This window comes from Lethenteron reissneri, chromosome 53 (assembly GCF_015708825.2).
Source record: "Lethenteron reissneri isolate LAM-NWPU_2019-01 chromosome 53, ASM1570882v1, whole genome shotgun sequence".
Taxonomy (NCBI): Eukaryota; Metazoa; Chordata; class Hyperoartia; order Petromyzontiformes; family Petromyzontidae; genus Lethenteron; species Lethenteron reissneri.
In genome coordinates, this window is record NC_083831.1 from 5,158,399 (window position 1) to 5,185,281 (window position 26,883).

At 49.7% G+C, this 26,883-nt stretch overlaps 1 protein-coding gene across 3 annotated transcripts in view; it reads right to left on the minus strand.

Annotated features, from left to right (window-relative positions):
* Positions 1-26,883, minus strand: part of LOC133356306 (coiled-coil domain-containing protein 85C-A-like) — a 75,709-nt gene that overhangs the window by 14,508 nt on the left and 34,318 nt on the right. For all 3 annotated transcript variants that reach the window (XM_061573757.1, XM_061573755.1, XM_061573756.1), the window contains exons 2-3: positions 12,057-12,133; positions 5,104-5,217 (exon numbers count right to left, since the gene is read on the minus strand). In XM_061573757.1, coding sequence (XP_061429741.1) covers positions 5,104-5,217; positions 12,057-12,133 — 191 coding nt within the window. The remainder of the gene's footprint in view (positions 1-5,103; positions 5,218-12,056; positions 12,134-26,883) is intronic.

A 26,883-nucleotide genomic window follows, 5' to 3' on the forward strand; every position in this document is an offset into this window, starting at 1 on the left:
GAGAGTGAAGCTGTCTCCTCCTTCAGGTGGCCGGAGGATGGCACAGAGGTCAGTGGGATGAGCTGGCACCACTGAGATCCTGGGTTCGAATCCAGGCAACCCCCTGTAGTGAGATTCTCAAGTCTATCTAATGAGTCAATGGTCTCAGCCTGGTCACACGAACGACTGCACGGACAAACCCATCACGTTACGTTGAGAATAGTTTGTCATCGACGTGCGAGGAGCCTCGCTCTCGGGGGCCGGGCAGGCGGGAGAGAGAGAGAGTGCTGACCTCCCCCCCCCCCCTACCCCCTGGCTGGTGTGTGGTTCAGAGGTCACTTGAAGAAGGGGCATCTCAGAGGAAGCTCTGTGATGTCCACTCCCGCAGCAGGCCCGCTCGCTCACGCAAACAGCTGCACTGCTCGGAGAGACTTACAAATGGATACCGATGCTGATAGCACCGTTACAACCACAACAACAAAAAGCTTTAAAAGAAAAAAACAGGGACCTCTATCCTTTTGTCGCGCTTTAGATCACACGGCCACGCGAACCGCCCCTGTGAGAAACACGCACAGCCTTGTACCAAATCTCATCGAAAGCCTCTGTCCTCATCACATCTCGGAAGCTGAGCGCAGCTGAGCCTGGACAGCGCTTGAACAGCGACCGCCACGCACAGAAAGACAGGCGGACCAGGCTAGCGCTTGAACACGGTGACCGCCACGCACAGAAAGACAGGCGGACCAGGCTAGCGCTTGAACACGGTGGCTGCCAATCACAGAAAGACAGGCGGACCAGGCTAGCGCTTGGACACGGTGACTGCCACGCACAGAAAGACAGGCGGACCAGGCTAGCGCTTGTACACGGTGACCGCCACACACAGAAAGACAGGCGTACCAGGCTAGCGCTTGTACACGATGACCGCCACGCATAGAAAGACAGGCGGACCAGGCTAGCGCTTGGACACGATGACCGCCATGCACAGAAAGACAGGCGGACCAGGCTAGCGCTTGAACACGGTCACCGCCACGCACAGAAAGACAGGCGGACCAGGCTAGCGCTTGGACACGGTGACTGCCATGCCCAGGAAGACAGGCGGACCAGGCTAGCGCTTGGACACGGTGACTGCCACGCACAGAAAGACAGGCGGACCAGGCTAGCGATTGAACACGTTAACCGCCACGCACAGAAAGACAGGCGGCCCGCGCAGTGAAGTATGGTCAAACACCGCTCACGGCCCATGTACGGCTTGGATAGGCCCTCATCCAGCAGCGGATAACCAGGGCCCATGTGTGTGCAGGAGAGAGGGGGGCAGACACCCAGGCACAGCGTCTCGGGGCTGCAATGTACAGGGCGGTCCAGATGTCTTGTGGCACCCATTTAATTATCTAAAACTACAATATTTGTGTACCCAATGGGGTGTGTAATGTAATGTAAGTGATATAACTTGATGAAATATCATCATTATTGTTCAATCTTTCACAAAACTCCTTTCGAACATCTTCAACAGCAGACGGAACTGGTATTGGCCACCTGAAATAAATAAGTTTTATAAAAAACAGAAATGAATAAGCAAAGGAGAAAAAAAATGTTTGGGGTCCATTAATTGGGGCTTCATATGACATCTGGACCACCAACCTCGACGCGAAGGCTCGCGGGGGGAAGGGGGTGCAGGGGGGGGGGGCTCCATCGGTGACTCTGCCAGCACGAATATAAACGAAACTCTGCAGCAGCGAGGACGTCATCGCAAGCCACAAGCGCGCGCGGTGACGAGAGCCAGGCGAGTAACGCAATTATTCCGCCCGCCCGCACGCTATCTGACTTTGCCATCAGAGACACGCTCTGAACATCATCGGGGCAGGCAGGTGTGCGTAGAATTGCGTGACTCTGTCTGAAACCACCCTCGGGGCATCTGGATGCGTGTCTGTATGTTGAACTTATTTCGCACCGCACGTAGACACCAGTGCTAATCGGAGGTGCGGGGGAAGTCTGGCAATCTCTCCTCCTCCTCTGCTGTCTCTTGGCTATGGGAGGAGGAAACTGAGAAACCCGGAGGATGCCCAATGCAGAACATGGGGAGAACGTACAGGGAGATCACAATCAGAGTATTCATATTCTTGGTTCTTACACTTTCAGAGTATTCATATCGGAGGAATCTGATGAGCTGTGAAGTGCGTTTTCACAGATGCCCAGCTAGGGCACAGGGTCAGAACGTTCCAACAACAAACATGTTCGGAGTGCAAAGTATAGGAAAGGTAAGTGAATCACTTAAAATTATACAAATAAAACTGAACAATTTTTTTTATTTTACCAGGTAAGCCAGAGTTGGGAACAGAACCCGGGTGCTTCTTGTGGCACAGTCGTTACTCACCGCGCCGCCCCCCTCCCTGCCGCACCCCCCCCCTGCCGACCCAGAGTGAACTCAAACCGGGAAAAACACTTTCATAAATAATCGGGCGTGAGTCTGCCCGTAAGTGGGGGGCGACGTTGCGATGTGTAATCTTAAAACACGATTTAAAGCTTTCGTGACTGCAGGGATTCACCTTCTTGGTTTTTTTCCGTAAAGTCACGTAGAAGGGAAATAATAAAATAATAAAAATAAAACATAATAAAATACAATTCTCACGACGTTTCGGCCACAACGCAAGCAGCCGTCCTCAGGTGAAGAACAGGGCTGTCGGAAAGACAGTGTCTGAATGATGTTTAATCTAAATCGAGTGACTTGCGGCATCATTTCCCTCCTCTTTTCGAATGGCGTCATGGCATCTTCAACGTCCACTGGCAAGCGGACGGCGCATGGTAGTCAATCATGACCCTATTAGCTCTTGCAATCTCTCATTTACTTGATACAGCTGTCGTGGCTGTGACGGTTCCACCTGAAGACGGAAGCTTGTGTTGCCTCCGAAACGTCGTGATTTTTATTTTATTTTCCTTTTATTAATTTTAATGTTTTACCTACGTGACTTTACCGAAAAAAACCTAAGAATATGAATCCTTGCAGTCACGAAAGCTTAAAATCTAGAATCATGACCCTGACGAAGCCTGCTGCTGCTGCTGTATATTTGGAGTTTGCGTGTCTCTCTCGCTCTCTCCCCATGGTCGCGCTTAGATTAATTGGCTGCTGCTGTACTTCTCCACGTGACAAGCCACTTCGTTGTGCTATCATTTGTGGCCAGGTTGCTTCTGGAAAAAGAGCTCATAGCTCAGTGGGCCTGGTAAAATAACCGGCGGCTTTTCGCGGTTCATACACACCGCAGTGTGGAAAACTAATTTCTTTAAAACGGCTTTGTGTGTTTAGTTTGTTGTCCATCACCCAACACCATCGATTAGCGCCCGACTCGAACCTCTGCTACAAGCGGCGAGTGCTGCTCTACTTTGTCACCCTCAAGCATCGCCCACAACGGGGAGCTGGGGTAGTGAGCCTGGCGGCGCCGACGAGTGGCGGCTCCAAGGAGCGTGGCAGCACATCCGCTGTCATTTCCACATTGGGGAGTTTTTGGCACGGAAATAGGTGGGGTGGGGGAGGCCCTCATCCAGCAGTGGATTGGCGAGGACTGTGCACGTGATGACGAACCGTCGCGTCGACCCGCCCCGAACGCAAAACATGCGCTGGCTGTGCCGTGAGAGCGAGGATCGATTTCGATCGGGCGAGCGGATAGATGTTAGCGAGCTCATTAAGCCGTGTCCTCATCGGTGCTTAACGACGAGCTCGTTAATCCCGGGGAGGGGTGTGGGGGGGAGACGCTGGGGGGGGGGGGGAGACGCGTGGGAGCGGCGCTTCTCTCTTTGACCCCGGGTCGGTCACGGCAATTTCGCTGTTATCCATCTTCACCACCCGCCCTTCTTCTTCACCCCTTGCTCACTCTCCCAACCACCTCCACCAAAGAAAAATGTCCCCCGTGTAGCCTTAAGAGACTGCTGGGGCAACTGCTGTTAGCGAGCAGCACCTATGAAGGTCGGCACGGCACACGAGGGGGTGGGGAGTGGCCAGCACCACGCCCGGCCGCCTTTGTCTCCTTAAGTGGCGATGTTTACACCGCACCAGGTACTCATTTGAGGCTGCGTTGACCTAGGGGAGGCCCATGACCAGTTCAGATAATCGTCACTGCTGTTAGCCACACCACCACCAGGACCACAACCATCACCACCGTCGCCCACTGCAAACAACAATCGATTATGGTCACTTACCTCGGCAGTCATAAACCCACGGCAATCACCGGTGGTGGCACAACTGACCTGACCGGCCGGTAACACACACAGACAGCCGTTCACACACAGACAGCCGTTCACACACACAGACAGCCGTGCACACACAGACATCCGTTCACACACGCAGACAGCCGTTCACACACTCGCACTGCTGCTCACACACGGACAGCCGTTCACAATTAAGTGGATCTGACACGAGCGGCTTGTGATGCAGGCTGCGCTCCGAGCAAAGCTCAGGGCGCGGCGAGTGCAGTGGTGCAGAATCTCTGCATTGTGTCCGTGTGCCTGTGTTAATGTGGTTCGTCTGTGTTTCTGCTGGTCTGTGTGTGTGTCTGTGTGTGTGTCTGTGTGTGTGTGTGTGTCTGTGTGTGTGTGTGCCCAGCCACCGCATGCCTAAACAGCTTTTGTTCGGCCGGATCGAGGGGGCTAAACGGGCGCGGCACGGGCTAGAGAAGAGATAGAGTGATGTGGTACAGGAGGACGTGGAGCTGAGTGGACTTGCCGATGACTGGTACCAGCGGTGTCAAGATCGGCCTCAGTGGAGGAGGCTCGTGAAGGACGCTACTGGGCAGTTGGAGGCAGTCGCCCTCCAACAACAACGGAGGGTGGAGGAGCGACGCTCACAACAACGAGCGGAGCGCCGGGTGGCTAAAGCACAGCAAGTTGGCACAGTAGGGGGCACAGGTGGTGCATCAGCCAGTCGTCTCGGTCATCTCGGTCAGTCGACCCGTGGCACCTGGGTCTGCCCCGTGACCTCCTGCCAGCGGGCGTTCGACACTTCACGTGGCCTCAAGGTGCACTTGGCCTGGCACAAGCGTCGTGGTGACGTCACCGCCACTTAGTGGCGAATGGCGGTTGTTGTTGTTGTCTGTGTCTGTGTGTGTGTGTGTCTGTGTGTGTGTGTGTCTGAGAGCTCACAGGCTGGCCGAGTTCGCGGTGCTGTGTGGGAGGTGAAGGCCGCGGCGAGTCCACCGGCCTCGGGCCTCCCGGCCCCTTCTTGTCGAGCCGCGCGGCCTCCAGCGCCGACGGCCTCTGTGGGAGAGCGGGGGGGGGGGGGGGGGGGCACCGCGGGGTCATGGGAGCCGGCTGCAACACGGGAACCACAACAGCACCATGAAGCTGGTGACACAACCACAACCACGACTCTGGTGACACAACCATAACCGCACCACGACTCTGGTGACACAACCACAACTCTGGTGACACAACCACAACCACGACTCTGGTGACACAACCACAACCACGACTCTGGTGACACAACCATAACCGCACCACAACTCTGGTGACATAACCACAACTCTGGTGACACAACCACAACCACGACTCTGGTGACACAACCATAACCGCACCACAACTCTGGTGACACAACCACAACTCTGGTGACACAACCACAACCACGACTCTGGTGACACAACCATAACCGCACCACAACTCTGGTGACACAACCACAACTCTGGTGACACAACCACAACCACGACTCTGGTGACACAACCATAACCGCACCACAACTCTGGTGACACAACCACAACTCTGGTGACACAACTACGACTCTGGTGACACAACCACAACCACGACTCTGGTGACACAACCATAACCGCACCACAACTCTGGTGACACAACCACAACTCTGGTGACACAACCACAACCACGACTCTGGTGACACAACCACAACCACGACTCTGGTGACACAACCATAACCGCACCACAACTCTGGTGACACAACTACGACTCTGGTGATATGACCACAACGACGCCACGACTCGTCAACTCTGGCAATACAAAGTTAGTTTTATCCATCTTCTTGGTTCTTTCGGTAAAGTCACGTAGAAGGGAAGTAATAAAATAATAAAAATAAAACATAATAAAACAATTCTCACGACGTTTCGGCCACAACGCAAGCAGCCGTCCTCAGGTGAAAACCAGGTCCGTCGAGGCGACCGAGTCTGAATGGAACAGCACACGAGCTTGGAGCATATATATAAGCGCCCAGCTTATATATATGCTCCAAGCTCGTGTGCTGTTCCATTCAGACTCTGTCGCCTCGACGGACCTGGTTTTCACCTGAGGACGGCTGCTTGCGTTGTGGCCGAAACGTCGTGAGAATTGTTTTATTATGTTTTATTTTTATTATTTTATTACTTCCCTTCTACGTGACTTTACCGAAAGAACCAAGAAGATGAATCCCTGCAGTCACGAAAGCTTTAAATCGAAATTTAGTTTTATCCAGCCAACATATGTATATACTGTACATATATATATATAACCTGTATACTCGTGCACACTTCATCCTGTATTCATTTTGATGTTTTTGCAACTTTGTTTACTTTTAATGTGTTTTGGGAAATGTGTTTTGTTTAAAATTCCTTTATAATTTGCACTGTTTTATAATTCCTATTTGGTAGATTTTTGCTCCGATAGTTCATCACTTCATTGTTCCTACTTCTCTAAACTTTTGTTATTTTGGCGAACCCAGCCCACGTCACTCTTGCAAGTTAGACCTACCCTGGCCTCTCCAACCCTAAGCTGGTTAAACTAAACAAACTAACCTGGTTAAACTAAACAAACTAACCTGGCTAAACTAAACAAACTAACCTGGTTAAACTAAATAAACTAAGCTGGTTAAACTAAATAAACTAACCTGGTTAAACTAAACAAACTAACCTGGTTAAACTAAACAAACTAACCTGGTTAAACTAAACAAACTAACCTGGTTAAACTAAACAAACTAACCTGGTTAAACTAAATAAACTAAGCTGGTTAAACTAAACAAACTAACCTGGTTAAACTAAACAAACTAACCTGGTTAAACTAAATAGACTAACCTGGTTAAACTAAACAAACTAAAATGGTTAAACTAAATAAACTAACCTGGTTAAACTAAACAAACTAACCTGGTTAAACTAAATAGACTAACCTGGTTAAACTAAACAAACTAAAATGGTTAAACTAAATAGACTAACCTGGTTAAACTAAACAAACTAAAATGGTTAAACTAAATAGACTAACTTGGTTAAACTAAATAAACTAAGCTGGTTAAACTAAATAAATTAAGCTGGTTAAACTAAATAAACTAAGCTGGTTAAACTAAATAAACTAACCTGGTTAAACTAAATAAACTAACCTGGTTAAACTAAACAAACTAACCTGGTTAAACTAAACAAACTAACCTGGTTAAACTAAATAAACTAACTTGGCTAAACTAAACAAACTAACCTGGTTAAACTAAACAAACTAACCTGGTTAAACTAAATAAACTAAAATGGTTAAACTAAACAAACTAAAATGGTTAAACTAAATAGACTAACCTGGTTAAACTAAACAAACTAACCTGGTTAAACTAAACAGAATAACCTGGTTAAACTAAATGAACTAACCTGGTTAAACTAAATAAACTAAGCTGGTTAAACTAAATAAACTAACCTGGCTAAACTAAACAAACTAACCTGGTTAAACTAAACAAACTAACCTGGTTAAACTAAACAAACTAACCTGGTTAAACTAAACAAACTAACCTGGTTAAACTAAACAGAATAACCTGGTTAAACTAAATGAACTAACCTGGTTAAACTAAATAGACTAACCTGGTTAAACTAAACAAACTAACCTGGTTAAACTAAACAAACTAAAATGGTTAAACTAAATGAACTAACCTGGTTAAACTAAATAGACTAACCTGGTTAAACTAAACAAACTAACCTGGTTAAACTAAACAAACTAAAATGGTTAAACTAAACAAACTAAGCTGGTTAAACTAAACAAACTAAAATGGTTCAACTAAACAAACTAACCTGGTTAAACTAAATAAACTAACCTGGTTAAACTAAACAAACTAACCTGGTTAAACTAAATTGACTAACCTGGTTAAACTAAACAAACTAAAATGGTTAAAATAAATAAACTAACCTCAAACTCATCCATTGATTTTCCAAAAACACTCTCAAGTCTAAACTAATAAACAAAACCTTTTTGTATTTCACCTGGCTATCACAAATGATAGCTCAACCAAGTGGCTTATCACGTGGAAATTTACAGCAGCCAAATAATCTAAACGCATGCTTCTAAATTTGGAGGGAAACACCGCAGGAACCGGACAAAAATCCACGCAAGACCACGGGGGGAGAGACATGCAAACTCCCAACCATCTCCTGTACATCAAGCGAGGTAGACGACATCTTGCCATCACATACATATCAATGGGACGGTGCGGTGGAAACCCAGCGATTTAAACCGATCCAAGCATCTTTTTCCCCTGGCGGGATTATACTGTATTACCGTGTGTTACAAAGACAAAGTGACTCCTTGTTTTCACTCCTCATGAGCGCAGGCTCACGGTGACCACATTAAATTATTCAAGAGCCCCGCTGGTGGTGAAAATCAAACTCGACATCGAGGCAAACTCTCAGCGGCAGGCAGGCCGAGTGGGGGAAGTGCTGCCCCCCAACGCGGCGTGGAATGGAGGCCCACTCGACGAGGGGATCTCGGAGGTAGCTCTGCATTATTCGCTTCCGCGGGCCGCTCTCCCACACAGCAGGGGTCACGCTGCTGCCGTTGCTTTGCGAGAGATCCGAAATTATTCTTCGTCTGGTGAAGACGCGACGCCCATTGCTCAACCGGGTTAAGAATGGCAACAAAATACGTTTTTTCACGAGACGCCAATTGATTCCAAGCGATTAACCGTTTCGTCGTTAACAGCGGCCTTGGCGTCTCAACCAAAGCCGGTTGTTTAACTTTTCATGAGCCGCATGTGAAATTGCGAAGGCTTGCGTGCATTATTCATGCTGCGCGTTATTAGAGGGATTAATGTGGGCGATCGCGTTAAAAGCACTGAAGTCTCCGGTGATTAAATCCGTTAATTCATCTTTCATCCGTCGCAGACAAACCCGCAGAGAGGAACCCCGCACGGCGCGTCAACACAAAACAACGCGGCCCTTTCATCTCACGCCGTCAACGAGGCGGCCCGCTGACGAGGCGGCCCGCTGACGAACCAGCCCACGAAAAAGCCAGCCCGCTAATGAGCCGGTCAACTAAGCAACCAACTCGCTAATTAATTAGCCGGCCCACTCACGAGCCGGCCGGCTAAGGAGCCAGCCGACTACCTAACTTGCCAACTCACCAGCCGGCCAACTAACGAGCCGGTCGGCTAATGAGCCGGCCGTCTAACGAGCCAGGCGACTACCGAGCTTGTCAACTCACTAGCCGGCTGGCTCAGGAGCCGTCTGACTAACGAACCGGCAGACTAACAAGCTGGGAGGACTCGGTGGCAGAGGTGGCGGTAGGGATGGGAGGAAACTTCGTACCGCAGGAGGGGAGGAGGGGGAGTTGGAAGCGCCCGCGTCCGGCACGGAATTGGACAAGGCGGCAGCCGGCGGTGGTCCCCGCTGAGCCGCCGCCGCGGATCTCGCCGCCACCCTTTGTTGAGCGCCGAGGCGGCGCTTTTGTCTCCGCTTCTATCCCGCGAGACGTCTTTCTCTCTCCGTTCGCGCTCACGTCACCCACCACCACGCTCCAGCCTTCCGTCGGCTCGTTGCATTGTGGATGTTTGTTTTGCGAATGCCTTCGCGTGTATGAGTATTTATATTTTGCGGGTTTTTATCTTCTTAATTATCGCCGCCTACGCACGGCTGGTCTTTCCTTTGCAAATAATCATCGGCCAGAGTCAGTGTTCGATGCAGGAAACTCGAGTTGGAGCTTAAATGTCTGTGGAGTGCCTTTGTAGAGCGGCATGGGTGGACAGCAGTCTAGACGTAGTAACAATAATAATGACGACGATTTTGGAGTTTCTTTTTTTGTGACGTTCTTACAAAGCATTCGCTTGTGTTTAGTTCGCTGTCTTTCCCCCGCACCTCCGATTAGCACGGTTGGCTATGCACGGTGCGAAAGAAGTTCAACACACATACACACAAAGAGCAAGGCGTGACGTTTCACAGACAACAGCCTGCAGTAGGATCACCGTACGAGACACTGTAGCTGCTGCTGATGTAGCTGCTGCTGCTGCTGTGATCCCCATTGAGCCACTCGCAGTGTCATTTTAAAATCTCTCAAAAGCCGTTATTTTCCAACGTCTGCCATGGGGAGTCTTCTTTGACGCGTCGTTTGACGGTTCGATGCGGCCGCAGCATTGACCAGGGCGGCCTGCCGGATTCGGAAGCCATGAACCGCCGCAACGGGTGGCAATCGGGCTCCCGCTGGGCCGAGCCGCGGGCCGGATACCAGTCCCACGACGCGCCGCCAACGACGACGGGATTGTGGGGGAAACGCCGACAGACCATCAGAACATGGAAGAGATGTGGCCACAAAGACAGAGAAGTGAAACAGGTGTCTAGACACTCGTGCAGATGTGAAGGAATGCATTAATAAAGATGCAAAGTTCCGTCTGAATGCACAAATATTTATACGAAAAAAGGTTTAGACCTCATGATAACCAAGCAGACAGACGGATACATCGTCACAACTCGGTATATACATAGTATCTACACACACCTGTCTCGACACACAGATGTCTAGACACACATACTCCAGTCTAGACACACAGACTCAAGTCTAGACACACAGACTCCAGTCTAGACACACAGACTTCAGTCTAGACATACAGACTCCTGTCTAGACACACAAGCTCCAGTCTAGACACACAGACTCCTGTCTAGACACACAGACTCCAGTCTAGACACACAGACTCCAGTCTAGACACACAGACTTCAGTCTAGACATACAGACTCCTGTCTAGACACACAAGCTCCAGTCTAGACACACAGACTCCTGTCTAGACACACAGACTCCAGTCTAGACACACAGACTCCAGTCTAGACACACAGACTCCTGTCTAGACACACAGACTCCAGTCTAGACACACAGACTCCAGTCTAGACACACAGACTCCTGTCTAGACACACAGACTCCTGTCTAGACACACAGACACTGTCTAGACACACAGACTCCAGTCTAGACACACAGACTCCTGTCTAGACACACCGACTCCAGTCTAGACACACAGATTCCAGTCTAGACACACAGACGCCTGTCTAGACACACAGACTCCTGTCTAGACACACAGACTCCAGTATTTTGTCCCCGACTTTGGGAGCGTCGCTTGGCACGCGACCGTCACCACGCCGCTACCAGCGGACGTCTGTGAGAAGAAAATAACAACTTCACAGCTCATCGGATTCCTCCAGCATCGATAAAGATCCTGATCCGTAGGACACGCAGCGGGCTCCCGGTGCGCGTGTGAGTGCCGTCACGTCGGCAGGCTGGAGACGATGCCAACAAAGTCACAGAGGGGCCTCTCCCTTCCACACTTGCCACGGAAACCAGCGATGTCGTGACGAGCGACTCCGGCCGGCCGGGGAAAATAGAATATTAGTACGGGAATTTATTTACTTATTTACTACATTTTCTAGTTGAGGTGAAACGTGTCGCTGCTGCTATTCAATCAACCGTCCCTCCTTTTGGATTTTTTTTTTCCGTGACAGCACTTCACCGCTGGATAAAGGCATCCCCCCCCATGCTAAGCTCATCACGGGGGGGAGGGGGGGGTCTGTTTGACCATGCGGCCTCTTCTTCTGTAACGCTGCGTGTTTTCACGACGCGAATTGTGTATAACGCGATGAATGTGCGAGGGTGGTGATGTTAATGTGAAATCTGAGACTCTAGAGAAGGGTAGACGCATGAGACGTGGAGAAATTAACAACTTGTGGTACGCCCAATGCAGCGGCGACATCGCAGGAATTGCTTGTCCCGTCTTTCGTCAAATAAAACTAACATCGGACGGTGACAAGATGGTGGTGGTTTTGATTGTGGCGGTGGCTGTGGTTGTGGCGGTGGTTGTAGTAGCGGTGTTGGTTGTGGTAGCGGTTGTTGTGGTGGTGGTGTACCTGCAGCAAGTTGTGGGTTTCATCCTCCAGCTGCCGCACCCTCGCCTCCAGATGCTGGATGTACATTGCTGGGTCATCTACGGCGGGACACAGACGCACAGACGTGAGTCATCATCATAACAACAACAACAACGACTTCCACTTCCGCGTTCAACGCAATCGACAAAATGACGGACAATTATTTTGATAAAGGAAACCGCGTTTGATGATCTCCCGGCACGAGTGGGGAAAGCGAGCGCCAGTAGAATGTCAGCGGCGCGCAAAGAAGCGGAACCCAACGGGGAGGAGGCACCACGGCCAGCAATCGGTAGAACGCACGGCACAGCCCTAGCCACAACCAAGCCACAACCAAACCACAACCAAGCTACAACCAAGCCACAACCAAGCCACAACCAAGCTACAACCAAGCCACAACCAAGCCACAACCAAGCCACAACCAAACCACAACCAAGCTACAACCAAGCCACAACCAAGCCACAACCAAGCCACAACCAAGCTACAACCAAACCACAACCAAGCTACAACCAAGCCACAACCAAACCACAACCAAGCCACAACCAAACCACAACCAAACCACAACCAAGCCACAACCAAGCCACAACCAAGCTACAACCAAGCCACAACCAAGCCACAACCAAGTCACAACCAAGCCACAACCAAACCACAACCAAGCTACAACCAAGCCACAACCAAACCACAACCAAGCCACAACCAAACCACAACAAAGCTACAACCAAGCCACAACCAAGCCACAACCAACCTACAACCAAGCCACAACCAAGCTACAACCAAGCCACAACCAAGCCACAACCAAGCCACAACCAAACCACAACCAAGCTACAACCAAGCCACAACCAAGCCACAACCAACCTACAACCAAGCCACAACCAAATCACAACCAAACCACAACCAAGCTACAACCAAGCTACAACCAAGCCACAACCAAACCACAACCAAGCCACAACCAAGCCACAACCAAACCACAACCAAGCTACAACCAAGCCACAACCAAACCACAACCAAGCCACAACCAAGCCACAACCAAGCTACAACCAAACCACAACCAAGCTACAACCAAGCCACAACCAAGCCACAACCAAGCCACAACAAAGCCACAACCAAGCTACAACCAAACCACAACCAAACCACAACCAAGCTACAACCAAGCCACAACCAAGCTACAACCAAGCTACAACCAAGCCACAACCAAGCTACAACCAAACCACAACCAACCTACAACCAAACCACAACCAAGCCACAACCAAGCTACAACCAAGCCACAACCAAGCCACAACCAAGCCACAACCAAGCTACAACCAAACCACAACCAAGCTACAACCAAACCACAACCAAGCTACAACCAAGCTACAACCAAGCCACAACCAAGCTACAACCAAGCCACAACCAAGCCACAACCAAGCTACAACCAAGCCACAACCAAGCCACAACAAAGCCACAACCGAGCTACAACCAAACCACAACCAAGCCACAACCAAGCCACAACCAAGCCACAACCAAACCACAACCAAGCCACAACCAAGCCACAACCAAGCCAAAACCAAGCCACAACCAAGCCACAACCAAGCCACAACCAACCTACAACCAAGCCACAACCAAGCTACAACCAAGCCACAACCAAACCACAACCAAGCCACAACCAAGCCACAACCAAACCACAACCAAGCCACAACCAAGCCACAACCAAGCCAAAACCAAGCCACAACCAAGCCACAACCAAGCCAAAACCAAGCCACAACCAACCTACAACCAAGCTACAACCAAGCCACAACCAAGCCACAACCAAGCCACAACCAAGCCACAACCAAGCTACAACCAAGCCACAACCAAGCTACAACCAAGCCACAACCAAGCCACAACCAAGCCACAACCAAACCACAACCAAGCCACAACCAAGCCACAACCAAGCCACAACCAAGCCACAAACAAGCCACAACGCAGCCACAACCAAGCCACAACCAAACCACAACCAAACCACAACCAAGCCACAACCAAGCCACAACCAAGCCACAACCAAGCTACAACCAAGCCACAATGCAGCCACAACCAAGCCACAACCAAGCCACAATCAAGCCACAACCAAACCACAACCAAGCCACAACCAAGCCACAACCAAGCCACAACCAAGCCACAACCAAACCATAACCAAGCCACAACCAAGCCACAACCAAGCTACAACCAAGCCACAAACAAGCTACAACCAAGCTACAACCAAGCCACAACCAAGCCCCAACCAAGCCACAACCAAGCCACAACCAAGCTACAACCAAACCACAACCAAGCCACAACCAAACCACAACCAAGCCACAACCAAGCCACAAGCAAACCTTGCCGAAAACTCGGTGAAGAGCCACTTCATTAAACGCGCGGCCACGCCGGCTCTGAGATGATCGCCTCAGGGCCTCTCACACGCTAACGAGGTGCGAGTGTGATTAGAGCGCAGTGGTGGAGAGGAGGAGGAGGGAGGAGGAGGGAGATGGAGGGAGACTCCACATACAGACAGCATTGGTGGGGTCTGTGTCAGGGTTAGTGTCAGGTTTAGTGTTGAGTCTGTGTCAGGGTTAGTGTTGGGTCTATGTCAGGGTTAGTGTTGAGTCTGTGTCAGGGTTGTTGTCAGGGTTGGTGTCAGGCCTAGTGTTGGGTCTATGTTAGGGTTAGTATTGAGTCTATGTCAGGGTTAGTGTCAGGGTTGTTGTCAGGGTGAGTGTCAGGGTTAGTGTCAGGGTTAGTGTTAGGGTCTGTGTCAGGGTTAGTGTTGAGTCTATGTCAGGGTTAGTGACAGGGTTAGTGACAGGGTTAGTGAGAGGGTGAGTGTCAGGGTGAGTGTTGGGTCTATGTCAGGGTTAGTGTTGAGTCTATGTGAAGGTTAGTGTTGAGTCTATGTCAGGGTTAGTGACAGGGTTAGTGACAGGGTTAGTGACAGGGTTAGTGAGAGGGTGAGTGTCAGGGTGAGTGTTGGGTCTATGTCAGGGTTAGTGTTGAGTCTATGTGAGGGTCTATGTGAGGGTTAGTGTTGAGTCTATGTCAGGGTTAGTGACAGGGTTAGTGACAGGGTTAGTGACAGGGTGAGTGTTGGGTCTATGGCAGGGTTAGTGTTGAGTCTATGTGAGGGTCTATGTGAGGGTTAGTGTTGGAGTCTGTGTCCGGATTGTTGTCTCCCTGCCACGACACGCCACGTGCTGCCAGAGAGCACTTAATAAGTTGCACTCAAGACCACGCGCCGCCCGGGTCAGCGGAGTTAAAGACGAGGCTGAGGGCGCTACTTGCACACAGGCTATTGTGCAGCTAGACTGCCTGTGAGCCATTGCATTACAGCACAGGGCTTAGCCATGTAGCGGAATGCCTTTCCCTCGTCTGGCTCACCGACTTTGTCCAAACGCGGCAATTTACAAAACAACTCGCCTTGTCGCTCACGCTAAAATACGTCAGCAAAATGAGCGTAGCCCGCCTTTGTGTTGTAGAGTATGCATGCAGAAGGGGTTGCTTCGGGACTTGGCAGGCAGCTGACGAGCCTCTAAGTTGTCTGACAGAGACTGCGCGTGGTAATGGAGAGCGTGTGACTAATTGAACTGCGAGTCGAATCACGACTCTGTTTAATCAGGAGCCCCGTGTCTAATTGCCACCCTGTGTCTAATCGACAGAGTGTGTCGTATCGAGACCCTATGACTAATCGAGAACCCGCGTCTCACCAAGGCTCCGCGTCTAACCGAGGTCTCGTGTCTCACCGAGGCTACGTGTCTCACCGAGGCCCCGTCTGGTGCCAGTCACGAGTTTACATGCACGCGTGAATTACGTTTGCAGCGGCAGAATGGCTGTAATATTACGACCGCATTCCGCCGGTTTACTCGGGAAAGCCTCGATGAGCCTCAAGGTGCGCTGTTCACGAGGGTCCTGCCAACATTTTCGCAGTAGGGGCGGGGGGACAATGTTACCGTGTTGTGTAGTCGCGATATAAGACTGGAACAGGATTTCTCCACAACTCTGGCTGTCGCCTGATGGGGCTGGTTGTAATGACTGGTGGAACGGCCCAGTACTTGAATTGTAAATATTGTGGGTTACTCTTCAACACACCGGTGTGCTGAACTAGTAACTCATTGTCTTTCTTACGTGACAAACCTTACTAATTGGCTGTATCGGGTGGTGGCGATCTAACCCAACAACCTCGATTATGGATAATATTGGTCGCGAAAGCCGAATATTACTACGTGTTAAACTAATCGCAATTCATAATTATTTCAGCACTGGGATGGTTGGCCCAGATAATTTTACGTTGAACGTTTGATGTTATTGTTGTTTTTGTTTCATCTGTACGTGCAGTGTAGGCAACAAGCGTGTTATGTCATCTCCCGGCGTGTGCCATTCTTCCGCAAGCTGCAGACATAATTGTCGTTTTTTTTTTTGCGTCACGCGCAAAATAGCTCGTTGTGTAACGGCACACGAACCCACACCACGCATCACCGCACGAACCCGCACCACGTGTCACCGCAATTGATGTCGGCGGCAAAACAAACGGCGCCTGGCGGGGCTGAACGATGGCGACCCCTCGCTATTTTACATTTCACTGGAAACGCTTTTTTGCAAACGATGAAAAATATCCCGATTCCTGGCAAGCCAACGTACGCGGCGGCAACCGGGCGTTCACCCGGCCAGCACGTTATGATTGTGGACGACGTTCTAACATCAACTCGTATGCCTCTTCTCCACGCTTTCCATATAAGGTTGCCAGTTGTTATCCGTTCGCTTGGTCGCGTAAGTCCGTCCGTCCGTAATGTAGAGTCACGATAACACCTGTGAGGATGACCAAGATGAGTGCAGCCTGTAGTACAAGGTGGACGTGTTTTCGCCATAACGCGGTTCTTACATTTGGGAACACTTCGCACAACGGGCACCGTTATAACGCAGAACGCGTGGCGTTATCACACGGAATGTGTGTCGTTATAACGCAGCTTCTGAGCGGTCAACGATGAACTACTTTCTTGAGCTCCGTGGCTACGTTACAGAGTGATACAGTAAGGCGGCAGCCTACCCTCAGTTATTCGTCCCGCCATCTCACGGTGTGGTGCGAGTAGTCGTGCACAACATCCCGCCACACTTTAGCGTTACATTATTTATGGTAAAATTGCTTTCGCTTAACGCGGCACTTTTAGGAACGCATGGACTAACGAGACCGCACCAATGAGACCAACGCCCAAATCAACTCTTGAGCCAGTCATGACGATCTGCCCGCCCCTGAATTGTGATGACTCTTTGCATGGCAGAGGTGGTTTGCCTGGGAGGGAGGTGAATTACGGGGCTGAGGTGGCGAGATGTTGACCACCTCGCCTGGTATACAGGAGTTCGTGGGTTCGATCCGAACCCTGACGCCTGCTGCTGTATCCTTGGAGGTTGCTCGTCTCTCTCTCTCTCCCTGTGATCACGTGGATTTTTCTCTGAGTCCTCCGGGTTTTCCTTCAACATTTAGAATCAACATCACGCTTTTAGAGTATTTGGCTGCTATACATTTCCACACGATAAGCAACTACGTTGAGCTATCATTTGTAGCCAGGACACTTTTTGAAAAGGCGCTATATAGCTCAGTGGGCCTTACCTAATAAAAAATAAAAAAATGTACATGCCCAACACTCAGCCCATCATCCCTCCGTGGCGATAAAACGAGTACCACTACGAGTACCACTCCATCAACGTGGGTTGTTCTACGCATGGGCTCGCTCCCACCATAAGATTGTGGAATTTCCACCACTGCTTTTGGAAATGCTCATTTAAGGAAAAACAATCGCTTCTGACTTCAAGTCGCACACACAGAGAAGCAGACCCCGCACGCACCCAGCCACGCGCGTGTGCGTGGCTGGGTGCGTGCGTGAGCCAGAGAGGAGCCGACAGACAGAGCAGTGGGACCTCAAGGTCGCTCAATGTAAATGCGTGCGCTTGTCCCTAACGAAGGCTGACAGCCAATCAGTACCCCGCAGTGCCCCCGCCGCTCGCGACGACGGGACAGGCCGTGGGGGTCAGTGCGCGTCGCGCGTTCGCCAGATCCCGAACGAGCGCACGACACACGCCTCGCCCCTTCTTCCCACGGTCGTCTCTCCACGTACCGCACACACACTAAAGTAGCTTTGTTTATCACACAAAGACAAACACACACACGTGCACAACAAAGACAAAGACCCCCCCCCCCACGTATAGCCTTAACAGACTGCAGGGGCAAGTGCTGTTGAAGAGCACCTATGAAGGCCGTCACGGCACACGAGGGGGTGGGTGGCCAGCACCACGCCTTTGTCTCCTGAGTGGTTATGTTTGCACACCGCACCAGGTACTAATTTAAGGCCGAATCGACCTAGGGGAGGCCTAAGACCGGTTCAGATAATCGTCACTGGTGGTGGCCGTGAGTAGGAATCGAACTTGCGTCGCCGGGTTCATAGCGCAGCGCGCTAACCGCTACATTACACACACGCACACATCCCGTCAAACGCACGGCCTTGTGGGGAACGCATCCGGCCGGCAGCATTGGTTTGACGCAAGGAAACTCGGGACCAGTTTTGACATTTCAGTGTCTCATTAGCAGAGTCAGGCCTGCGTCACCGAATGCCGGTGAACGGCCAGATGTGTATAGCCACCAACGGCTCTCATCTTGCAGATACACCACGAGATCAAGAGCCACCGATGCCACCCACACTCTGCCATCGTTTGCTGCCTCCTGCTACATCCTAGTTGTTGTAAAGTTGAAACCACCATGGCCACCATCTGGCCTTAGGTTCCCCCTCTTCGTCACCGACCTCTGGGTGCTATAGAGGGAAGCTCACACGCAGTACAGAGGGCAGCTCACACACAGTATCGAGAGCAGCTCACGCACAGTACAGAGGGAAGCTCACACACAGTACAGAGGGCAGCCCACACACGGTACAGAGGGCAGCTCACGCACAGTACAGAGGGAAGCTCACACACAGTACAGAGGGAAGCTCACACACAGTACAGAGGGCAGCTCACGCAGTACAGAGGGCAGCTCACACAGTACAGAGGGCAGCTCACACGTCTATACTGAGCATTCATCAGCGGGATCCCTTAATCCCAGGGTCGTCGAATTTGTTATCGCTTTGGCTTATGTTTTATATTTTGAAAAAGCTGACCAGTACGCTGTGAATTAATCTGCGTGTCTGCGCGCCTGGAAGGAGTCCTGATGAAATGTGCTGACTACACATTAGCAGTGCCGTGCTGGCCAGCCAGCGCATTTCACATCGCTTTATGGACACGTCGGCTCCACTCCGTCGCCTAGGACTGACGCTAGGAAGAGATGCGCACGATGCGGTTGAATGTATCTGCCACACTCTCCTGGCATCCTGTTGTTGTGTCCGTCTCCGAGCTCCTGTCCGAGTCTGATGTTGTGTCGGTCTCTGACCGCTTGTCTGATGTTGTGTCTGTCTCTGACCCCTTGTCTGCCAGACTCAAAATTTTCTGACAATTTGTCTGCCTGAGCGTCCGCGTCAGCAAGATCCTGAATGTTCGTCTGTCACACTTCTGATCTGATATTTTGTAGATGTGAAAAATAGCTTTAGAGCTCATAGAATTTCTCCAGTATAAATACGTATTTTGATTCTGAAAAAATATATATTCTGATTCTGATATGTCTGTCTGCCAGACCTTCTGAAACTCATGCATAGTTATCTGTTCATGTGTCTGTCTGTTTGAATTAAGTCTGTCTGTCTCTTCAAACTCATGACTTTTTTTCCATCTGATAAACTCCCTAATCTCCTCAAACGTGTTCTGTCTGTGTGTGTTTCAGGAAGATCTGGTTTTCTGACATTATGTCTGTTCGCGTACACATGTTAAACAAAAAAAACTATTTTTTATTTTACCAGGTAAGGCCCACTGAGCTATCTATGTAGCTCTTTTTCAGAAGCAGCCTGGCCACAAATGATAGCTCAACGAAGTGGCTTATCACGTGGACATTTATATAAGCCAAATACTCTAAAAGCATGTTGATTCTAAATGTGGAGGGAAAAACCGGAGGAAACGGAGTAAAATCCATGCGACCACGGGGAGAACGTGCAAACTCCAAATATACAGCAGCAGGCGTCAGGCTCGGGATGGAACCCACGACCTCCTGTGTACCAGCCGATGAGTTAGCATCTCAGCGTCGCCCGCTTGCGTGTCTGCCTCTCTATTTCCTCTGTAATGTCTATTCACCTGTCAAGAATCTGTCACCTGTCGAGACGTCCATTTATATTCAGACACTCTGCCTATTCACATACGTCTGTATCCATAATAGAGGTTGATATTGGTCGCGTGTCTGCCTCTCTATTTCCTCTGTAATGTCTATTCACCTGTCAAGAATCTGTCACCTGTCGAGACGTCCATTTATATTCAGACACTCTGCCTATTCACATACGTCTGTATCCATAATAGAGGTTGATATTGGTCGCGTGTCTGCCTCTCTATTTCCTCTGTAATGTCTATTCACCTGTCAAGAATCTGTCACCTGTCGAGACGTCCATTTATATTCAGACACTCTGCCTATTCACATACGTCTGTATCCATAATAGAGGTTGATATTGCTTGCGTGTCTGCCTCTATTTCCTCTGTAATGTCTATTCACCTGTCAAGAATCTGTCACCTTCACTATGGGGACCTCATTTGCCAGTAAAAATATGATAATTGGTTCTTTACCCTTCTATCTGGCAATATTTTTATATTGGTTCTTTACCCTTCTATCTGGCAATATTTTTATCATATTTTTACTGGCAAATGAGGTCCCCATAGTGTAGATGCTTGCCCCGAGCTCTCATACTCTGATGGTGCATTGTCCTTGAGTTGTGCGCCTTTTGGCGTCATCTGGTCCAACCCATATGAGACTAGGCTCGAAGGAAAGCTGTCTCGGGTGTGGACCAATCAACTTCAAGGACAGTGCACATTATCAGAGTTATGTTCTTTTGTTTGTATTATGACTGCAGGTATTGCGGTCTATGCAAACATGACTCCTTGCAAAAAGGTGTCAGTTTTGTTGCCAGATAGAAGGGTAAAGAACCAATTATCAATCTGTCACCTGTCGAGACGTCCATTTATATTCAGACACTCTGCCTATTCACATACGTCTGTATCCATAATAGAGGTTGATATTGGTCGCGTGTTTGCCTCTCTATTTCCTCTGTAATGTCTATTCACCTGTCAAGAAACTGTCACCTGTCGAGACGTCCATTTATATTCAGACACTCTGCCTATTCACATACGTCTGTATCCATAATAGAGGTTGATATTGGTCGCGAAAGCCGACGTGTTAAACATACGTCTGTCCGTTGAATTTCTTTTGCACCATACATAGCCAACCGCAGCAATTAATCGGAGGTACGAGGGAAGGACAACAAACTAAACACAAAACGTACTGCTCGATCAGCCAGTCAATTTTTTGTCTGCATATCCATCAGCTGCTTGTGAGTCTTGTCTCTAGTTTCGCCAATCTGTCCGATCTGCCCGTCTGCCCTCAGGACAACCACCAAGCGCGTCGCTCCTGGCCACACTATCTCGCCGTCTGGGGGGACGGGTGGCAATTATCGAAAGTGATATTTATTTAATTGCCGTAATGCGTTTTAATTGACTGATTAAATGAGTTTGAAAGGCAATTAATTGTGAGGGCCCAGCAGCGGTGCCGAGGAGTGGCATCACCTTGGGAGCCCCCCACTCTCCGCCAAAGGGTGTTGTTACGACTCGGCCTCTTGCGCCATCTCTCAGTCAATCGATCGGTCATTCGGTGACGCCGCCGCCTGCGCTAGCGGCGATGCTGCCATAGCCAACACGGTGGCTAGGAGATGTTAACTACCTCGCCTGGTGTGCAGGAGGTCGTGGGGTTGATCCCGATCCTAACACTTGCTGCTGTATATCAGGAGTTTGCGTGTTTCTCTCCCTGTCACGTGCATTTTTCTCCGGGTCCTCCGGTTTTTCCCTCCACATTTAGAAAAATGTGTTCGGAGTATTTGGCTGCCGTAAATTTCTACCTGATGAGCCACTTCGTCGAGCTATTGCTTCTGAAAAAGAGCTGCATAGCTCGGTGGGCCTTGCCTGGTAAAATAAAAAAGGTGTTTAAGTGTTTAGTGTTTGATGCGTCATGGATGTGTGTACGTTGAACTTCTTGGCACCTGAGTCTGTTCCGTAACCTCCTGCCAGGAGGGGGCGATCAACACCTCATGTGGCCTCAAAGTGCACGTAGCCTGGTACAAGCGCCGTGGTAACGTCACCGCCGCTAAGTGGTGAATGGTGGTTGTTGCTAAACTTTTTTTGCATCTTACGTAGCCGACGATGCTAATCGAAGGTGCGTGAGCGCAAAGAACAAAAACTCGACCCATTGATCAAAAACATTGTGGCCTTAAAAGGTAAATAATACAAAACATCGCACCTCCTCGCTTTGACATTCCGCCTCCTCCCTCCTCCTCTCCCTCGAAGACACTTGGCGGAACCATCAAACGCTTTAAACTATTCACGAACAATTTGGTATTTTACCAGGCAAGGCCCACTGAGCGATGTTGCTATTTTTCAGAAGCGACGTGGCTGTCACAAACGATAGCTCAACAAAGTGGCTCATCGTTTGGAAATTTATAGCAGCCAAATACCATAAACGCATGTTTCCTAAAGTCGAGGGAAAAACCAGAGGACCCGGAGAAAAATCTACGCAACCACTGGGAGAACGTTCAAACTCGAAATATACAGCAGGCGTCAGGGTCGGGATCGAACCCACGACCTCCTGTATACCAGGCGAGGTAGTTAACACCGTGGCACTTCAGAACATGAACAGCAGGCCGATGAAACACATCTACTTCATGAATGGCTCATTCAAGACAAAATCCACAGCAGTGTGACTGTGGCCATGGAACTCAAACTGTCTGCGCTCCTTTAAAAGGGGAGGAAGATCAACACGACACCAACTCTCTCTGCTATGGGAACCTCATTTGCCAGTAAAAATATAATAGTTTTTTTACCCTTCTATCTGGCAACAAAACTGACACCTTTTTACAAGGAGTCATGTTTGCATAGACCACAATACCTGCAGTCATAATGCAAACAAAAAACAAAACTCTGATAATGTGCACTGTCCTTGAAGTTGATTGGTCCACACCCGAGACAGCTTTCCTTAGAGCCTAGTCTCACATAGGTTGTTTTTTGTTTGCATTATGACTGCAGGTATTGTGGTCTATGCCAACATGACTCCTTGTAAAAATGTGTCAGTTCTGTTGCAGAAGGGTAAAAAAACAATTATCAACTCTCTCTGCTTAAGCCCTCTCGTTGGTTTACTCCGAAGCGAAAAGCTAAACGCTCATGATTTAAACAGAAAGGAATTTGGCCAAACATCCCAACGGAGCGTGAGACTCCTCCTGAAGACGAGGGTTGAGACTTGCCGAGGCCTTCACGAACTCTGCCCTGGAGCTGTGCAGTGATAATGAATCGTGTGTGGACTTCAGGCGCAAAGAAAAGTCTGCTTCGAATAATGAATGCGTTGTTTTTATTAAATGTAGATAAACACCGAATGAATAAGAAGCCACGATGTAATGCGTAGGCTTTTGTGACCAATATTATTCATAATAAAGGGTTTTGGGTTAGGCCGGGATAGACAAGAGCAGGACTGCACTACGGCATAGTGTAACTCTAGATATATATATTAACACTATTAGACTTTTATTAAACAGGTAAGGCTCACTGAGCTATATAGCTCTTCCAGAAGTGATCTGGCTATCACAAATGAAAGCTCGCCGAAGTGGTTTATCATCACGTGGAAATGTATAGCAGCAGCCAAATACTTTAAATGCGTGTTCATTCTCAATGTGCAGGGAAAGCTGGAGGACCCAGATAAAAATCCTCGTGACCACAGAGAGAGAGAGAGAGACACGCAAACTCCAAATAGACAACAAGCAACGTCAGGGCCAGGATCAACCCCACGACCTCCTGCATACCCGACGAGGTAGGTAAGATTTCGCCCCCGCGGCCAGATTATTAAGATTGTTTACGCAGGAGAGCCTTGATGAGTCTCAATAATATGTTTTCAGGAGGGTCCTGCCAAGCGTTCGCAGTAGAGGGGGCGATGTTGCTTTGTTTGTGATTCAAATTGAGTAATTTGAGGGTGATTTTTGCAGCATTCGGAAGATTGGCCAATACCAGTGATTTATTTGGGATTTTAGTTTTTGTTTTAAGCTACGGGAGGAAAGAGGAGAACCCAGAGGAAACCAACGCCGAACCGGGCGAAATGAGCACACAGACTCGGTACACGCAGAGGGAGAGAGACTCGGTACACAGAGAGAGAGAGAGGCGGCAGAGTCGTGAATATCGAACCCAGGGCTCGTCTTGCCGCCGCGAGGCAGAGCGAGCGTCGCGTCTCTAGCGCGCTGCCACCCACCCCGCCGCTCCATGCGGGTGGATGAGGTCGTGTTACAGAGCCGCTCTGGGACAACACGCGAAGCCGCCGCAGTTTGCACCGCACGAGAGCCGACACCGCACACCGCACACAAGGAACACACATTTGTCCACACGTCTCGAGAGGTGAGGAGGGGAGAAACCAGGGCCCGCGGTTTCACTTCGTGCGGACGGCGGCTCTCGCCACTTGGAAAGGGCCCTCAAACGACACGGTCACGAGCACCGTTTCTGACCCCGTGCCCCGACTGGACATCTGTAAAAGCGAGCTTTTTAGCTCATCGGATTCCTCCTGCAGTAGAAATAAACACTCTGAATGCGATTTTCCGCTGCACTGATCAGGTACGAGAGGGAAACATTATCCATCTGGCAACAACGGCGGGTTTCAATCTTGTTTCAGCAACACTCGGTCACTCCTCCTGTCACACGGCTTCATGCCAGCAGCGAGCTTTCCACACTTGCATACGATGGCCGCAAAGTGCACCTAGCCTGGCACGGGAGCCTGTGGTGACGTCACCGCCACTTAGTTGTGAATGACGCCTGTTGTTGTTGTGAGTGAGTGAGTGAGCGCGTGTCTCAAGAGGACGGGGCTGCGTGACTAATAGGTTTCACACGCGCAATTCTGCATTAATATATCCACTGCTGGCAGTAAATCAACATTGTACGGTCTTGCACACGGCCTGGAGAAACCATCGCAAATAATAACCAAAGACAACGGCGACGCATTGGCTCACAGAGCACAACAAGACGTGGTACCAGTGCAAATTAAGACAGCGCCCGCCACACAGAGGCAATCGCAATGATTACAGCCATGCCCTTTACCCCAAGAAAGTCCCACTAAGTCTACAGATTTATTTGTTCCGAACGATTCTTCTGCAGTGGGTTGTTTTCTCAAATTCCGTGCCGCAAGACAACCGGAGGAACCCGGAGAAAAACGCAGCACGCATTTCAATCAAGGTGGCTATGTTTACCTGTTCCCGGCTTTGGTAAGCGGTAATCGATTGTAAGGACGGTCACCGGTGCAATGGGAACTGTTGAACGACGCCGCTGTTTGATTGCAGGCAATTAAACGACCATGACAAACACTCTCGCTAACTGGGGACCGTGTCAGTTCTTGCCTGTGAAAGGTTGTTTGTCACAAAAACCTTTCATTGACATCACCTCCCGATGGGATCATTATTTTAAACGCTGTGCTAAAAGTCAAAACAGGCCAAGTCAAAATAATGACTTCAAATTGCCTTGCTGTGGGTTACGGGGCTGTTATTGCGAAGGCGATCTGTATCACGGGAGTTCCATTTCAATTTCTCATTTAAATGAGAGTACTGTGAATTTCCACAATCCACGGGTGGCCTTGCTGAACACAAATGTCATGTACCTACGTATGTTGAACTTCTTTCGCACCGCACGTAACCAGCCGCGCTAATCGGAGGTGCGGGGGAAGGACAACAAGCTAAACACACAGAGCATTCTGCGAGTGCATCATTTCACATCGTTGGCTCAGTAAAATCAAACTCTGGACCACTTTCAACATCGTCTCGTATGGGCGACAGGGTGGTGGTGCATTGGCAACACACGTGCCTCACAGCATGAAGTCCCTGGGTTCAAACCCTAACTCGGGCATCTTCTTGCATGGAGTTTGTATGTTCTCTGCCTATTGTATGTATATTGAGCTTCTTTCGCACCGCACGTAACCAGCCGCGCTAATAGGAGGTGCGGGGGAAGGACAACAAGCTAAACACAAAAAGCAGTCCTAAAGAAACGAGTTTTCAAACTAGACGATGATTTAAAAGTGCACAGCTCCAGCGGCTGTATAATATCGGAAGAGCGTTCCAGACGGCCGCAAAAGCGCATCCGAAAGCGCGCGATGCGGTGACCGTCTGATTTTTATTTTTAATTTGTGTTTATCCCCCCGCACCTCTGATGAGCACGGTCGACTACGTACGGTGCGAAAGAAGTTCAACATGCAGTCCGTAGACAACGCCTCTCTACACGGGGGGGATGGACGCACAGCGAGGTGAAGTGAAGGGGAGAGAGGCGGGGGGCAGGAGGGGTGGGGGGTGGATGGGGAGGGGGCTTATCACTCCCCGGGGGGGGGGGGGGGTAGTGAGAGCTCAAAATAGCTCCTCTCCCCAAACACACGGCGGCATCTTGCGTTTAGTCATCGTTTCGCCGGCTAGTCAACTGGAGTCAAAGTCAAAGAGTCCCGCCTGCTCAAATGAACGACAGCCCATCTCCTCTGGCCGACGGCGCCGCCAAAGGCGGTGGCGAAAACTCCACATTGCCATGGCAGGAGCCGGTTTATCCACAGGCCCGATCACTGTTCGTTCACAAGTCGTCATTTAAAATGATGTGTTTTCACATTATGTATAACAAAATCTCGATGAATATTTAACACGTAGGCTTTCATGATCAATATTATTCATGT